The sequence below is a fragment of the Mandrillus leucophaeus genome, unplaced genomic scaffold (genome assembly GCF_000951045.1).
Source record: "Mandrillus leucophaeus isolate KB7577 unplaced genomic scaffold, Mleu.le_1.0 Scaffold276, whole genome shotgun sequence".
Taxonomy (NCBI): Eukaryota; Metazoa; Chordata; class Mammalia; order Primates; family Cercopithecidae; genus Mandrillus; species Mandrillus leucophaeus.
The window spans coordinates 52,510-70,240 of record NW_012102876.1 but is presented as its reverse complement, the minus strand read 5'-3'; the positions used below and the strand labels follow the sequence as shown (position 1 = coordinate 70,240).

General features: G+C 35.0%; 1 protein-coding gene across 2 annotated transcripts; it reads left to right on the top strand.

The window, feature by feature from the left end:
* Positions 1 to 360: 360 nt before the first annotated feature.
* On the top strand, positions 361 to 7,917 carry TRIM77 (tripartite motif containing 77). Of its 2 annotated transcripts, XM_011984890.1 has the most exons (6): positions 361 to 771; positions 1,468 to 1,563; positions 4,248 to 4,478; positions 5,208 to 5,230; positions 5,938 to 6,035; positions 7,424 to 7,917. In XM_011984890.1, exons 1-6 carry the CDS (start codon positions 361 to 363, stop codon positions 7,915 to 7,917), a joined length of 1,353 nt encoding a protein of 450 aa, XP_011840280.1. The 2 variants fall into 2 exon arrangements, with proteins under 2 accessions (XP_011840280.1, XP_011840281.1); XM_011984891.1 differs by lacking the exon at positions 4,248 to 4,478.
* Positions 7,918 to 17,731: the final 9,814 nt, after the last annotated feature.

The window sequence follows — 17,731 nt, the reverse complement described above, 5'->3', positions numbered from 1 at the left end:
AGAGAGGAAAAAAAGGGGGAAATCTTGATAGCGTTGGACAAAATAATGACCCACTGCCTGTGGCTACAGATGAGCCCAGGATCTGTGATTTTTATGTTTTTATAGAAGAGATAACAGACAGGAAAAATATTGGATTTCTATTAGGGAACTGGAAAATAGTGCTATAGTCCAAGGTTGTCAAGAAAGAGGGCATGTGATCAATCTGTTGCACTGTTTGTGCCTCTCCATCCTATTTTAGTCATTCAGAAAACATGGCCTGTCCTGCTACACTGCATACACAAATTAGTAAGAAAAGGTCTTAAGCTCATTTCGTATGCCTTGGGGGAAAGAATGACACTTTCCTTTTATTTTCTCAGAAACATGGCTTCTGCTATCACGCAGTGTTCTACCAGTGAGCTCACCTGCTCGATCTGCACAGACTATTTGACAGACCCTGTCACCATTTGCTGTGGGCACAGATTTTGTAATCCCTGTCTCTGCCTCTTGTGGGAAGATGCACTGACTCCTAATTGCTGCCCTGTGTGCAGGGAAATATCACAGCAAACGTACTTCAAACGCATTATTTTTGCTGAGAAACAAGCTATTCCTACAAGAGAATCAGTCTCCCGCCAGTTATCAAGCTCTACCATGCTGATCTGTGGGAGACATCAGGAAATGAAGAACCTCATCTGTGAAATTGACAGGAGCCTGCTGTGTTTTCTCTGCTCTCAATCCCCAAGGCATGCCACTCACAAACACTATATGATAAAGGAAGCTGATGAATACTATAGGGTAAGTAAATGCTACTGATTGCACTTTGAAATGTGAAGAACCCTGAATCCTACGGGTAATAAGGAAAGATACGCTTATCATTATTATTAATAATAATAATTTTATGCAATAAACAGAATTGCTGATGAGCATAAATTAGACACTGTTCTAGACACTAAGATAAAGCACTGAAGAAACCAAACATCCCTGCTCGCCTGAAATTTAAATTTTCTTGAGCTGAGGGAGAATGATGATAAAGTTGATGAGCATTAGGGTTCTGGTATTTCAGTGTAAGGAGCTCTATATTAATCACTAGTTTCGATGATAGTCATTGGCTAACACAGTCATGATTGCAATGAATCTATTATAGAAAATTCTAATAAATATTGGTCAGTATGCTCCAACAGTACTGTAGAGAAGTTGAGGGCTAGCATTTTAAAATTAAATATAAAATAATAATTACTTCTGAAAATTGACGAGGTTGTATCAGTTTCAGTGCCAGACTTCAAAGATAATGGGTATTGTTTTCCAAATTTGGGAATTCTACCTTTGATTTCACTGGCCTCTCAGACTTGACAATCAGTGCCCTCAAGAAAAGCCCCTGCATGTCTGCATTCTGCACTCTTTATTTGTCCCATGTCTATACCTCTTTTGAAAGTATCTGAGATATGCTATATTTTCTTTTCTAGTGCTCAGATTTATAGTTTTGTTTTTCAGAAGAAACTCCTGATTCAAATGAAGTCCATCTGGAAAAAAAAGCAGAAAAATCAAAGAAATCTAAACAGAGAGACCAACATAATCAGAACGTGGAAAGTAAGCAGTAAGCTCATTTCTCTCAGAACCAGTTTGGAATAGAAAATGTGACTTGTGGGTGAGTTAACCATATATCCCCTGAATAGGATGATCAAAAAAAGGACCTACATGTCTTTCTCTACCATACAACTTAACCTTTAGAGTGAGATTTCATGTTGAATCCAATATATAACTAAAAATATCCTGATTTTTCTGAATAAAGCAGTATCTACCAATAATACATCAGCAGCGATAAGAAATGTGCTAAAAACGGCATGTAAGATCACTAGCATGAAGGTAAAAATGTGGTTCTACAGCAGTTTAGCAGACATGAAATGCTAAAAAAAAAAAAAAAAAAAAAGCTTCTAGGTGAAAATCAATCTGATGCTAATGTTTCAGTAAAATTCAGAAATTTACCGATGATAATGTTGGAAGGATTTTAGGAATAAGAAAGCTGAAAGTTAGAAAAGTGGTAAAATTATTTGGACATTTGAGTAACTCCTCTTGATTAGTTCATGAAAAAGAGTCAGGCAGTGATGAGAGATATGGCTATAAATGTAATTATGGCCAGGTCTAGAATGTGAATGCTTAGCTAAGAATTGAGGATTATATAATCCATTCACAAATATTAATTAAGTACCTAAAACTGAATAAGTAAATTAAACATTTTTATTATCAAAGATCTCAAGCACTTCCGAAGGGGTCATATAAGCAGGGACCAGTAGAGAATAATAATAATTGATACATGATACTGTGAGAATGCCAAAGGGGAACAACAAAATCATGTTGATCATTTCAGATGGATTTTCTGAGGAGTCCTGCATTCTCATGAGGGCCTATCATGTGTTGCTCACTGCTCTAGCCCAACAAAATGATACAGATGTGGACAAAAGAAGAAATAGATTACTAACCCTAGGAGACTATAATCTAGTGGGGGAATTCAATCTACAAATTAAAATGTAAACTTTATAATAAATAATGTTCATGAAGTGCTTCAGGGAAAAATAAAACAGAGAACGGGTACAAAGCATCCAGGTTTGTAGAATCTATGTTGGCCAAGAAGAACCCATTTTCAGGGATAAGAAGGTACAGAAGAAACAAATCAGTGGCTTTGTAACAATGTATTTTTCTGTGGCAGGAAAAACAAGGTTTGGTTAAAAAGAATAAGTAGAAAATAGTGTCAAATGCAGAATGAAGGTGAAGAATTCTAGGACTAAAGCATCATACTTGAATTTAGAAAAAAGTTCTTGGTAAGTTGTAATGTTTGGTTCAGGAAAGAGTAGGGAATAGAGGTAAAGGGGTCATTAATCACACACACGAGCACAGCAAGTTTGATCACATTTGATCAATAAATTTAGCTTTGATAGGGATAGAAATGTTTTAGCAAGAGAAGCTAGATGAGGTAATTGGGACAAGAATATTTTAATTTTTTTTCCAAAGTAATTTGCAAAATTTGCATGTTTAAACACATTTAAAGGTGGTGTGGAATTGTGAAAAATTAATTGAGGTCAGGCGCAGTGGCTCATGCCTGTAATCCCAGGACTTTGGGAGGCCGAGGTGGGCAGATCACGAGGTCAAGAGATTGAGACCATCCTGGCCAACATGGTGAAACCCTGTCTCTACTAAAAATACAAAACTTAGCTGGGCGTGGTGGTGCGCACCTGTAGTCCCAGCTACTCGGGAGGCTGAGGCAGGAGAATCACTTGAATCCAGGAGGCAGAGGATGCAGTGAGTTGAGATCATGCCACTGCACTCCAGCCTGGGTGACAGAGCAAGACTCTGTCTGCAAATAAATAAATAAATAAATAAACAAACAAACAAATAAATAAATAAAATGAAAATTAAAAAACAAAAAGTAATTGAGTAGCCTGGCATGGCGGCATGTGTCTGAAGTCGCAGCTACTCAAGAGGCTGAAGTGGGAGGATCTCCTGAGCCCAGGAATTCAAGGCTGCAGTGAGCCATGACTGCACCACCATACTCCAGCCTGGGTGACAGACTGAGACCTTGTCTCAATAATAATAATAATAGTATAATTGAGTGAAAGAGAGAGGGGAGAAATAAAGACACAGTGACAGAAAGACAGAGACAGAGAAAATCAAAGACAGGCCAGAGAAAGAATGAGACAGAGAAATGGAGCCAGAAAGAGAGAATAGGCAAACAACTGGGACAGAGACAGGAAGACAAAGGCAAGCAGAGGGAAAGAATGAACACTGTAAGAGAGTAGTCTAGAGAAGGGGTGGCTAGAGGTGAGCAGTCTTAGGTAATAGGCAAGCATAGCCAACCACTGGTAAAAACACCGAGTGTTTTGGAAATGGAGGTAATTTAGAAAGATGCAGCAATGTCTTATGTTCTCTATTTTCCTAACGAAGTAAATTGTTATGAGTAGGAGTATTGAGAAAAATAGAACACAATTTAGATACAGTGATGAAGAGGTTAGAACATTATATAAGATAATATCAATGTGATCTTAATTTATCTTTATTTTTAAAATGAAAATATGAGGGTTTGAGGGAAAGTAGGTGGAGCAATGCAGGGAAATGGAAGGGAAGGAGGAAGAAAGGAAGATTTATGCTGTATTTGAAGAGGAAAGGCATTAAATTAGATTTAGTAGAATAGCACAAAACATGAAACAAAGCAGAATAGCTGATAAGGAAAGAATAAAACCACTTAGACCCATGATTTAATCAACCCAATGTCACTACAGGTTTTTATACATTTGCGGAGCATGATGATCAGCGCTGAATATCCTAAGGTGTGTCAATACCTCCGTGAAGAAGAGCAAAAGCACTTAGAGGGCCTGGCAAGAGAAGGCAGGATAGTTTTTGAGCAACTCAAGATAAGTCAAACTAGAATGGCTAAGATGAGTGTACTCCTGAGAGGAATGTTTGAGAAACTGAAGGAAATGAGCTGTAAAGCAGATGTGAACCTGCCTCAGGTAAAAACTGAAGGAGGTCAGGGTGCTGAACACCACCCTGCTTGGGAATCGTATCTGCTAGAGTCTATATGCTTTTTGATCTATATTACTTTTCTGGTTCTAAATATTCAGATTCTGCCTCTCCTGACCTTATGGTGGCAGGTTTCTCTCCTCCGTAGACCCAGTCTCACTCTTTCTTGTCCCATAGAGGAGAAGGAAAACTATTTGGAAAGGTTCTAGTAACAAATTCAAGAAAATTCTCTTCTAAAATTATCTTACTACACCCACTGATTCTTAGTAGTTGCAACAGAGCAGCTCGTGAATACATGATTCAATTTTGTATAAGGATGTGTCAATAAGTGAAAGTGTGAGATTTATGACATTTATTTACTCTTTTAGTTTTGAAGTCCTAGATTTGGGCCCCACACATCCTTATAAGAACTTTGTGGAAACCTCTATCAATCTTGTTGCAGATGTTTGTATAGCAGCATGTCTTCCCTTCCCCTTCCCCTTTGTTCAGCCTCAGTCCATCTGACTATGTTTCATCAAGAGTATAATTTTATAGACTATAAAATGTAGATATCAGACTGGGTTTCATATTTATAAAAAAAAAGAAAATGAAAAATGCCTTTATCCAAAGAAGGAAAGTGGAAGACATTAAGTTTTCCAATTCAGTTCGTATCCTCAGATTGCACTGGAGTAGAGAACCCTATTGTGCTGCAAACTAAGCCATCTTCTCTCTCTTTATAGGATTTGGGAGATATAATGAAAAGGTAAGTTTACCCCTTTATCCAAGTCCTGGTAATTGTGACAATAATCAGGCTGTTTCTGCTTGGATCAGCCCATACTTTTAGTGAGGAATTTCTGTCTGTATTTATTCCTTTCTTTTCAAAGGTCATCCAGGCTTTATATATTGACTACTTCAGATGAAAGTGAAGGATGGGAGCAGTTTTAATAGCCAGACCTAATGTAGAAGTTTCAATAAGACAACTATTTTTCCAGCCTCTAATTTTCTACATCCTAATTATTTGAAGGTTATTCCAGGCTGTCAATGGGAAAGGCAAATAATCTCAGAGAGGTAGCAGATGGAAAAATGGTGAAAATCGGAGAAAGGGAACATCACCAAGAAGGAATGTAGTATAGAGTTAAGGCTCCATATGTAGCAGGTGGCATGTTCCAAAAATTTGACACCTATCAGATTTCAGAAATTAAATGAGGATTTCTGCATGGCTCACCTCGGGAAGCTGCAAAGGTGAGAACTGATATAATTATGACTGAGATGACATATTCTACTGGCATAGAGATATTAAAAGCAGCAGAGCACATCATAAAATACAGTTACAATTGCAATATGTCTTAGTTCTTGAGTTCAAGTCACACTCTTCAACCTAATTGTGAGGATTCTGATCAAGCATCTTATTATGGATTGCTAATGATTCCTTTGGGACTGGTAGTAAAAAGTAGGTATTTTTCTTTTCAGGAATGAGTTTCTGAGGCTGGCCATGCCTCAGCCTGTGAACCCACAGCTCAGTGCATGGACCATCACTGGGATGTCAGAAAGGCTTAACTTCTTCAGAGGTAAGAGTGTGAACTGCACTAACGTTTCCAACAGAAGTATTTTTATATGGGTGACCTATATTTACTTCAGTCTATATTCACTTCTCTGTCTCTATTATTATTTTCAGTGAACAAGCAGGCAAATATGGAAACATTTTTAACCAATTTTAAAACTGTTAATAAACTTTCAGGAAAAGCTAACTGAAGTCTGGAATAAATAAACAAATAAGAAATACAGTGCATAACATGATTATTTTAAGTGAGTAAAAAAAATAAAAGGCCTGGAGGAATGCTATAAATAAGCATTAATTTTTCAGTGTAGCATATAAAACTGCATATTCTTTCAAAGCATTTCAACTCTGGTTATATTTACATGATCCAATTCTTAGAAACATCTTAATGTTGTTATTCAAATATTTACCTAAAGATTGAAGTTTTAAGGAATACATTTGAAAAACCACAGGATTATCAAAAGCATAAAAACAAGTTTGTAAACAATAGGTACAACCACAAAGCAGTCTGAAGGAAAATCCCTTCACTGTGTAGAGGGCTACACAAACAAATGGAAATGGAGGGGGAGTCTGGCAGATAGAAGAGAGGCAACCATGGGATGAGATGAAGAGAATTCTGATTTAATGATGTCCAAACCAGAAATTCTGGGAGAGAAACTACCTTTTTAAAAAGGCACATATAGATTTTTAGTTTATTTCACTTTTGCTTGCTTAAGTTGTGAAGCCCTCATTACTTCTTGGCCTTTTGGCTAAGATCAAATGTGAAGCTCTCCCATGTTAGGCAAAGTGGTCATGGTTTAGAACTAACGATAATAATATCATATCTTAAGTATAATTAATATGTTTATTATTTTTAGTATGTTTATTTTATTTTGTGAAAATTGGTTAATAAGGAGGCTTAAATAAAGGGCCATTTTGATGTTTTCTTGGCATCTTATGAATAAGCTGGCAAATTTTTAGTGGTCTAGTAAAAATTAAATCAGAGCTTGACATCTTACGTCTTTATGTTTTCTCTAAATTTTCTTTCATCTTAGTTGCTTGATTAAAGATTCATTTGCCCCGCAAATGGACAAGAAGCTGTTGCTGAACTGTCTCGATAATTCATCTGATATACTCTATATGCCACTTGTGATAGAGCGGTGTGCCAGAGCCAGTTAGTACTGACTCATGAGAGCTAATTGTTAAATGTTTTGAATTTTTTGATTGATTTTTAAATTGTTGGTAGCTTGAAACTGGCCTTAGTGAGATGGAAATATTCCTAATAAACAAAACAAACCAGTTGCTTTTGTTTGTTTGTTTTCAGGGATTGGTTGTTAAGTATTTGCCGGACTGCCTCTGCACCTGTACCTCCAAACTTTTAAACTGTTTTTTTGCATTGACTGTTTTATTTTGCTACAGTGTATATCACCATGGATCATAAGATATGCAGTAATCACAAGCTTCTCTTCGAAGACCTGAGGCATTTGCAATGCAGCCTTGATGATACAGACATGTCCTGCACTCCAACAAGTACACAGTATACTTCTTCATGGGGAGCTCAGATCCTCACCTCTGGCAAACATTACTGGGAGGTGGATGTGAAAGACTCTTGTAATTGGGTTATAGGACTTTGCAGAGAAGCCTGGACAAAGAGGAATGACATGCGACTTGACTCTGAGGGTATCTTTCTACTCCTGTGTCTTAAAGTGGATGACCATTTCAGCCTCTTATCTACTTCCCCACTGTTACCTCACTATATTCCAAGGCCCCAAGGCTGGCTAGGGGTGTTCCTAGATTATGAATGTGGGATAGTGAGCTTTGTTAATGTTGCCCAAAGTTCCCTCATTTGTAGTTTCCTCTCTCGCATCTTCTATTTTCCTTTGAGACCTTTCATTTGCCATGGATCTCAATAATCAGGGACAGGTCACAAACCTGACCAAGGCCTTGGTAATTCTAATAGCAGAGGAAGCTCCTATTCTGGTTACTTTCTTAATGGGGAAAATCAGGCATATGTCATTACCTTTTACTTAATTTTACCTCACGGATATATATTTATTGTATCATTTTTTAAAGTGTTAATAATGTACAGTATATACATTTGTCATTTCTATTTTATTTGAATAGATGTAATGTCTTTTATTATATTGTATAGGATGCATGCTCTTTTAACTTGTTATCAAAGCTTACTGGAGGTGAAAGAATACATGAGCATGAAAACCCAGCTAACTGAGTCAAATTAAAGCACAGACAAGTTTCCTTCCAGATAGCCCTTATTTAAAACTCAGTGTCAGCCTAAAATTCTCTATTCCCTTCCTTCATCTGGATAAACCCTTTCCCTTCACCAGTTCCAAGCTTTCTGAACTAGATGAGGTCTCAGATATCAAGAACAGCTCATACATTTCCTTTGTAAATCTCCTAATAGAATTTGGGTCTTTTTTTCAAGTTTGTAAATTACAAGAAGGGAAAGTCAATGATAGTTCTTCTCATTCATTACAGGAAATAAGAAACAGTCTGATGATATGAGAGATATTCAAGAAATAGGTAAATAATTAAATGAATAAATGTGTAAAAAGTTATTAAAATCAAAAGCTATAGAACCAACAAAAATATACTACAATATAGCCATAATTAGCAAGACAGAACAGGTTGAGAAATATCATTACAAAAAGGATACATAGATATGGTACTATGGTGCTTAAGCCTTCTTGTTCAACTGAACCTTTATCATTTTGTAATGATCTTCTTAATTGTTTTTGGTTTAAAGTCTTTTTTATCTTATGTAAGAACAGATGCTCCCGCATTTTGTTGTTGTTGTTGTTGTTGTTGTTGTTGTTTTTATTTGCATGGTAGATCTTTCTCCATCCTTTACTTTGAGCCTGTGGGTGTTATTTTATGTGAGACGGATCTCTCAAGACAAATACACTTGGGTCTTGTCTTTTTATTCAGCTTGCCACTCTGTGCCTTTTAATTGTGGAGTTTAGATCATTTACATTTAGGATTTGTTTTGATATGTGAGAGTTTGATCTTGTCATCTGGTTGTTTTGTAGAGTTGATTGTACAGTTGCTTTATAGTGTCTGTTAGCTATACGGTTTACTCAATATTTTGGTCTCTCTCAGTGGGAATGGAGCTTTCTGGTTGCATCTATTTGGCCATCTTCTGTTCTTTTTCAGCTGAGTGGCTTTTCATACCTTGAATACACCACATTTTATTTATCCAAACACCAGATGATGTGCATCTGAATTGCTCCCAGTTTTAGCAACTATGTTTTATATTTCTATGCAAATCAGCCCACATATCTTTCATTTATTGTGGGTAGCTACTTGGAGTGAAAGTACTGAATTATTTAATGGATTTTTTAATCATTTAAGAACTTGTCAAAATACTTCTTTTAAAAGTGACTATACCATTTTCCATTTCCACCAGCATCTTCATAAGAGTTCTAATTCCTCTACATTCTCACTGACGCTTAGTATTTTCAACCTTTATTATATAGGCCTTTTTATTTTTTTGTGTGCAGTAATAGCTCATTGTGGGTTAATTTGCATATATATTACTAGTGATTAATGATGTTGAGCATCTTTTTTTTTTTTTTTTTTTTTTGAGAGAGGATCTCCCTCTGTCAACCAGGCTGGAGTGCAGTGGCAACATCATAGCTCACCTCAAACTCCTAGGTTCAAGGTATCCTACCACCTCAGCCTTCCAAGTAGCTGGGACTACAGGCACACATCACTATGTCCAGCTAATTTTTAAAATTATCTCAGAGATGTGGTCTTTCCATGTTGCCCAGGCTGGTCTGGAACCCCTGGCCCTAAGTTATCTTCCTGTCTTGGCCCCCCAAAGTGCCATAATTATAGACATGAGCCACCACACCTGGTCTTGAGCATCTTTTACTATCATTAGTTTCCATCCAAGTATCTTCTTTAGTGAATCATCTGCTCAAGTCTTTTAGGTTGTACAACGATTTCATTGGATAGTTTGTCTACTTGCTGAGTTGTAAGAGTTCTTTTTGATACAAATCCTTTATCACATATATGTTTTGCAAATATAATTTCTGCCAGTCTATGGCTTATATCTTAATTTGATTGTCTCCTTGGAAGAACAACATTTTTAATTTTAATAAATCCAGTTTGTCATTTTTAATGTTTCTATTTTTGATGCCACATGTAAGAAATATTTGTCTAATGCAAGGTTACTAAATTTTTTATAAGACTACTTCTAGAAGTTTCATAATTTCAGCTTACATTTAGGTCAGTGATCCATTTTGAGTTAATTTTTATGTACAGTGTAATGTGGGTTTGAAGTTCATATTTTTTGCACCTGAATTCCAAAAATTTAAGTACTATTTGTGGAAAAGATTATCTTTGAATCTTTTGAATGATCTTAGCACCTTTGTCAAAAATCAATTGATCATATATGTGTTATCTACTCTAGACTCTAATTCTGTTTTATTGTTGTAGATATTTATTTATCTCACCATACACCAATATACCTTCTTGATCCCTACATACGTATAGCACATTTGGATACAGATAATGTAAATCTTCTCATTTTATTCTTTTTTGAAAAGTACTTTGGCAATTTTATAACTTTTATATTCCTCAGTACTTTCAACAACTTCATTGAGATATAATCTGTATACCATAAAATTCTCCCATGTAACATTCTCCCATGTGTAACATTCAATAAATTTTAGTATATTTATTGTGTTCCGCAACTGTCACCATAATTTAGTTTTTGAACATTATCTTTACTCCAAAAGGGTGCCTTGTGCTAGTTTACAATTAATTTCACCTTCTACCCTAGTTTGAAGAAATCAATTACCTCTTTCTAACATTCTGCCTCTGAATGTTCCATATCTATGAATTGTACAGTATGTAGTTTTTAGTATGTTTTTTAATTTGGCATAATATTTCCAATATTTATCCATATTGTAGTATAAATCAGTATTTCATTATTTATTATTTTTCTGATTAGCTTTTCAACGTACAAATAGTTCACATTCTGATATTCATTGAAGAGTTGATCAAGATTTGGATTGTTTTACCTTTTTAGCTATCATAAATAATGCTATCATGTATATATGAGTTTAAGTCTTTGTATAAACATATTTTTATTTCTTTTAGGTAGATACTGAGGAAAGGGATTCCTGGATTTTCTGGTACATTTATGTTTATTTATTTATTTTTTAAGAAAGCAAACTATTTTTCAAAGTGGCTGTGTTATTTTACATGCTTACCTGGAATGCATTAAAATTCCCATTTTTTTCATAACCTTAACAACGAATATTATTGTCTGTGTTTTTTTATTATAGCTGTTGTATTGACCTTATAGTGGCATGTAATTGTGATTTTAATTAAAATATTCTCAGTGACTATGATGTTGAGTATCTTTTTTGTACTTATTAGTTATATTAGACATGTTCAATTCATGCACCATTTATAAAATAAATGTGAAAGGTCTTAACTTACCTATTAAAAGATAAAAAATACTTTTATAAGCTCAAATAAAATTCCCAGCTATGTCCTATATACAAAAAAAGACACCTAAAGCAAAATAATTCAGAAAGACTGCAAGTAAAGAGAAGGAAAAAATTATGCTAGAAAGATGGAGACATTAAGAAAGAAGGATCTGAGAATCTAATAAGAAAGTAAGTAGAATTTAAACCAACAACTTTCAATATGACAATTTAATGCTATCAAAATTTGCAATAAAAAATTATAAATTATAAATAGCTATATACCAAATGTATAGGAACCAAAGTTGTAAAGTTAAAAGTTAAAACAGATGCTAGAAACCTTAGGTAAAAACACACTCAATATAGAAAACATTTATATAGGACTTTTAGTATCAGATAAAGAAGCCATTAATATATATGGAATATTTATATGCATATATATATACACACACACACACACATAAACACACACATATATCTATTGTATAAAAGACCTTAAGATCATAATCAATATAGATCTTATGTGTGTTTTAACACTGTGGAATTTACTAATATTTTCCTTTAATTTATGGTTATGGTTATTTGGTTTACAGAATATTCTATATTATTTAAAAATTGTATTTTCTATGATCAGGTTAAATAACTACACAAATATACATACAAATACACGAAACAGTTCTGATTAAGTCTCTGTTACAGGCAGATACTGTATCTCTGCGACTTGCGAATGGGATTTCTCAGTGATCTTGCTCTGCCTTCGGTTCTAGGTCTTAATCTAACACATATTTATGCTATTTCCCATCTTTTAGTTCCTTGTTCCCATCTACGAGCTGGGACAAATTTTTACCAGTACCTTAAGGGAAGCTATGTTTCTCGATCTTCCTGCAGTGGTTTAGACTTCTGTTACAGTGTGGAGATAGGGAAGAAGAGACAGGGAAGTTCCAGGTCTTTGTGTATGACATAATGTTTAGATACATTGAAAAGAGGTAAAGAAAAAAGTGGGGAAAAAGAAGAAAAATCATTAGATAGAATAGAACTTGTTTGTTGTTAATATTCTTCAATATTAAATATTCTTTAAGAATAAGTTTTGTCCAGATTCGTTTCTTAAAGTGATGTTTGATATTCTTTAATTTTGTTGCAAGTAGTGAGAGTTCATTCTTTTTCTTTGCTTCATAAAATTTATTTGCATGAATATATCACAATTTATTTAGGCATTCTACTGGAGATAAACTTTTTAACTTAAATTTTAGTATACTATGAACAGCAATGGTATGAAGAATGTTGTACTGTTGTACACATATTTTAATTAAAATATGAATGTAGCCTGTAATTCCAGTACTTTGAGAGGTCAAGGCAGGCAGATTGCTTGAGCCCAGGGATTTGAGACCAGCTTGGGTAACATAGTGGGACCCCATTTGTACGAAAAAAGACAATGTATATATGTTGGATGTATATTTAGGAGTGGTCATAAGGAATACTTTATGTAGATTTCCCTAAATGTTTTCAGAGTGGTTGTATAACTTTACATTCCCCCTTGTATGACTGAAATTTCATTTGTTCAGCATCTTTGTCAACACGTGGTAATAAATCTCTTGGTAAATTCTGGTCACACTTATGGGTGATTAGTGGTTCATCTTGTGATTTTAATTTGCCTTAATCTAATGATTAATAAGCACTTTTTCACATAGAACAGCAATACGATATGCATCATGAGTGATGATTTTCATCAAATGAATAAGTACTATATACAAGCACATTTTGAAAAGTATAAATAGGTCAGGTACAGTGGCTCACACTTGTAATCCCAGCACTTTGGGAGGCCTAGGTAGGCAGATCACTCGAGGACAGGAGTTTGAGACCAGCCTGGCCAACATGTTGAAATCCTGTCTCTACTAAAAGTACGAAAAGCAATTAGTCAGACATGGTGATGCTCACCTGTAATCCCAGCTACTGAGGAGGCTGAGGCCTGAAAATCACTTGAATACAGAAGGCAGAGGTTCCAGTAAGCCGAGATTGTGCAACTGCACTCCAGCCTCCAACAGAGCAAGACTCTGTTTCAATAAAATAAAATAAAAGTATAAGTATGTCCAAAAATGTCCAATAGTATTATAGTAAATGTGCTTTCATTAAACTGGAAGGAACTTAATCAGATATAAGCCATGCATCTTATGTGAGAAGATACACACACTAGAAGGGCTCTTTCAGGTACTTCTGTTACTCCGTAGATGGACAATTTCCTGATTTGTTTCTGGTCAGAAATGACTGCAGTAAAAGACAGGCCTGACAAAGAGAAGGAGTGCTATATAAAAGGGAACTGAACAATATTAACAAAGTTCACAGTTCCATTTCCATTAACTAGAAATTCTTCTGACTGAAAGACTGTGGCACATATTGAAATAAAAGTGAAGAAGTGGTAAATAGATTGTAGTGAAAGTTCTCTTTAACAATCTAAGGAGAGAATATCTCCACATCATTTATCTCATTATTCCTATTCTTCCCTTTCTAGTCATAATTACAGACACCAAAAGCCCAATTTCAAGAGTCTCTCGTCTGCAAGTAATGTCTGCCAAAAGTGAGACACTGAGAACATCTGAATTCTCATTGAAGAAAACACTTAGATCTTGGAGTTGTATGTGGCAGATCTTGAGGATAACGTCCAACATTCACACTTTGCAAATCTCCAAGTAGGAGGATATGGCTATTAGCTTTGTCAGGATACAGAGTAACATTCATTGCAAGAAGAAAAAAGATACATGCATACATATACATACATGAATAATGGGATCTTATCTCCCCAGAAAAGTGTATAAAGTGTATTTCTTCTCAAGATATTATATAACTGAGCAATATGAGATCAAGAGACCAATGACAATTCTGTTTAAATTATTTAATAGAGGATTACTAATACATTTGCAGAACAAACAAATCCCTAACCACAGACATTAACCATTTTCTGAAAATTCAAATAATAAAAATCAAATATAAGACTAATATCTTTGAGTTCAATTTTCATAACCAAATGCCCTATAAATTATCTGCCATTAAGTTCCTTCACCTATCAGAGATGGCTGAAAACATTTGTTAGTTCTAAATAATAATTTCCAGAAAAACATTTCTTAGTTCCAAATAACAACATCATTTACCAAGGATGTGAGGATTTGCCATTTATTCAAGTTCTTTCCTAGAAAACAAAAGGAAGTCCACTTATGTTATTTTTTGAAGTGAATATATATATATGAGAACATTTTAGAAGTATTATTTACAAATAATTTCCTTAACCTTCTAGTCTGTCTGATTCTCTGAATTCACACCGGGCTACCCTGAATTTTCTGATTTAACATTTGCTCTTCATACTGTAAGTTAAAATGTTTTGCTTCCTTGCTTAGTTTTTATTTTAGTTTTTTAAAAACAATTTTAATATTTATTCAAATTTTATATCATACAAATAATATAGGCCATTGTAAAAAGTAATATAAAGAATAGCACACCAGTACAACAGACACCCCCAAAAATCTACCCTTAGCAGTTGAAAATTCAATATACTGAATAAATATACAATTTTGTATGTAACATTGAATAATTTACCTGAACTCTAAACATTGCACCATTTATTCATTTTTCCCTTACTTTGTCATTCTGTTTGCCTATTATATAAGTCATCAGTTGTGAGCCTGGATCTATTTAAGTTTCATACTGATTCATTCTCCATCTTGCCAATATGATTACAAGAATGTATGCAGTTATAAAGAGTTTGCATGGTCAAAATAATGTACTAATTTCTGAAAATAAATTCAATAATTAAAGTAAAAAGGTTGCTCATATTTCACAAAAAAATACTAGATTATGAGCATACTGCTAATGGCCTGCCCCTTACATAGAAAGCAGTTGAGCTTTTTAATAAGTCTAGAAATCGGCCCTGCTCTGAGCTCTGAGTTCACAGCCTAGGGCACTTGCAGCTATACTGCCTCACTTTTACAAGGAAAAATTTGCAGTTAACATTTATCCAGTTACAAAAAAATCACTGGTATTATGTATTTAAGATGCTTAAATCTTATTTCATTCCACAATTTGAAAACTACAATATCATCACTTTGTTTTTCCCAGATTAGTTCTTATTTCTGACTCCTAAATTTTCAAATCAAATGAAAATTCTCAGTCAGAATTGAGTCTATTCTTTACTTATAATAACCAGTAATTTTTAAAGACCCTGACTCTCATATGTCTTGAGAATATTCAGCAATAAAATTTTAGTATACAGTTTTTACCAGACTCCACTGCAATGCTCCCCATGTGGAACAATGGGATTTTTTTCAAGGCTAGTTGTTTATGTTGTTTGTTTGCCAAAGTAGAGACTGTGAAATTGGTTTATAAAGCTGCCCTTGGGACCACATTGTCCTCACACTTATAGGGTCTCTTTCATCTAGACTCCTTCTCTGCTTTTCAATTCCTGCACCCACTATTTCTACATTCACTAAAGTAATTGCCTCTGTTACACTTAAAAAACTTGGCACCTTCACATATGCATAGGATTTTTAGAACTAAAAATTTAACCTGGAACAGATTAGTAGAATTTTACTTTTGCTTTTTTTTTTTTTTTTGCAACTTTTCTTTTAAACCATGTCAAATAAAATTACTGAATACTGGAAACATTTCTACATCAGAGGAAGGGAAAAAATAGATTCATAAAAAATTGAGTTAACATTTTAATAATGTATGAGCTCATTTCAGTAGCTCTTGTGAAAACTCTGAAAGCGCGTCTGCTGGAATCAGGGACAGACTCAACTACGCACTATGTCTCCAAAAGCCAGTGAAGGCAAAAACAGGAGGCTTAGTGGTCTTCACAGGACACCTCTTTCACTAAGTCCCGTCTAAGAACTTGAGACAATTTTGAAAAATAGTCTTTCCTCAGTTTCCTCATACTTAAGAAGTCATTGTCTATTTTCTTTACAATAGAGACTCCCAATTGAGCAGATTGACAGAGGGGAAACCTCTGAAGAAGTCTCATTTCTAAGGATCTTCTCAGAGTGAGTGGGGTGGAAGGAGATCTGAGAAGTCAATGTGCTCTGTTATAAACATGAATGAGTTGTCTACCAATTTCCAAGTTCTCATTCTTAAATATATCTGACTCAAAGATGACTGGGATACAAATCTAGTGATAAAAGTTAAAGAGAAAATAGAGGAGGGAGGTAGTTAGTTAGTTAGAATCTCAAGCTTTCCTCATATTTCTATGACCAAAATATTAACCTAAATATTATTTTATGGATTTTCAAAAACCTAAATAAATTTTTATTCATTTAAATGGCCAGATTTCCTTTGGCCTTGTACCTTCATCAATTCGCAAAATTCATTTGTTCATGGATAAAGTATAAGTAAGCTGCACGATTTCTAGAGAATTTTTTGAGGGGAAACAATAAAGCAGCCATAGTTATAGAAGTATGTTTTTGGAAACAAATAATGAAAGTTGGAGGGAATGTGGATTTCATCTGAGAGAAATAATTTCCATGCACGTGAATGTTCAGCACCCTTACACCCTAAATCTCCTTTCTCACCTGGAGCAACTCCATGTCTGGCTTGTGGAGCATTTCCTTTTTAAGATACCCCCTCTTGGCCGGGTGCGGTGGCTCATGTCTGTAATCCCAGCACTTTGGGAGGCCGAGGCGGGCGGATCACGAGGTCAGGAGATCGAGACCATCCTATTTAACATAGTGAAACCCCATCTCTACTAAAAATACAAAAAATTAGCCGGGCGTGGTGGTGGGTGCCTGTAGTCCCAGCTACTGGGGAGGCTGAGGCAGGAGAATGGCGAGAACCCGGAAGGCGGAGCTTGCAGTGAGCCAAGATCACACCACTGCACTCCAGTCTGGGCGACAGAGCTAGACTCCGCCTCAAAAAACAAAACAAAACAAAAAAAACCCTCTTATGAGCCATTCTGGTCTTATGTGTGCATATATGTGTGTGTGTATACATAAACACATACATATACACATATGTATACACACATATATGTGTGTGCGTATGTGTGTGTATGAAGTTACTAAAAGTTATTCTTGCCGTCGATTTTCAGTCTTTCTAAATTATGTTGTCTGTCCTCATGGAGAAATAGAGGCATCTTCTAAAATTAAACACTGATTGTTTTTCTCCTTACATTCATATAATTCTGCTGTGGTATTGGCTTAGACAGAACGTAAACCCATTCATCCATCTATTATTGAATCTTACTGATACTTCCCTGCTTTATCACAGAAAAATCCATTGTACTTCAGGCTTATTT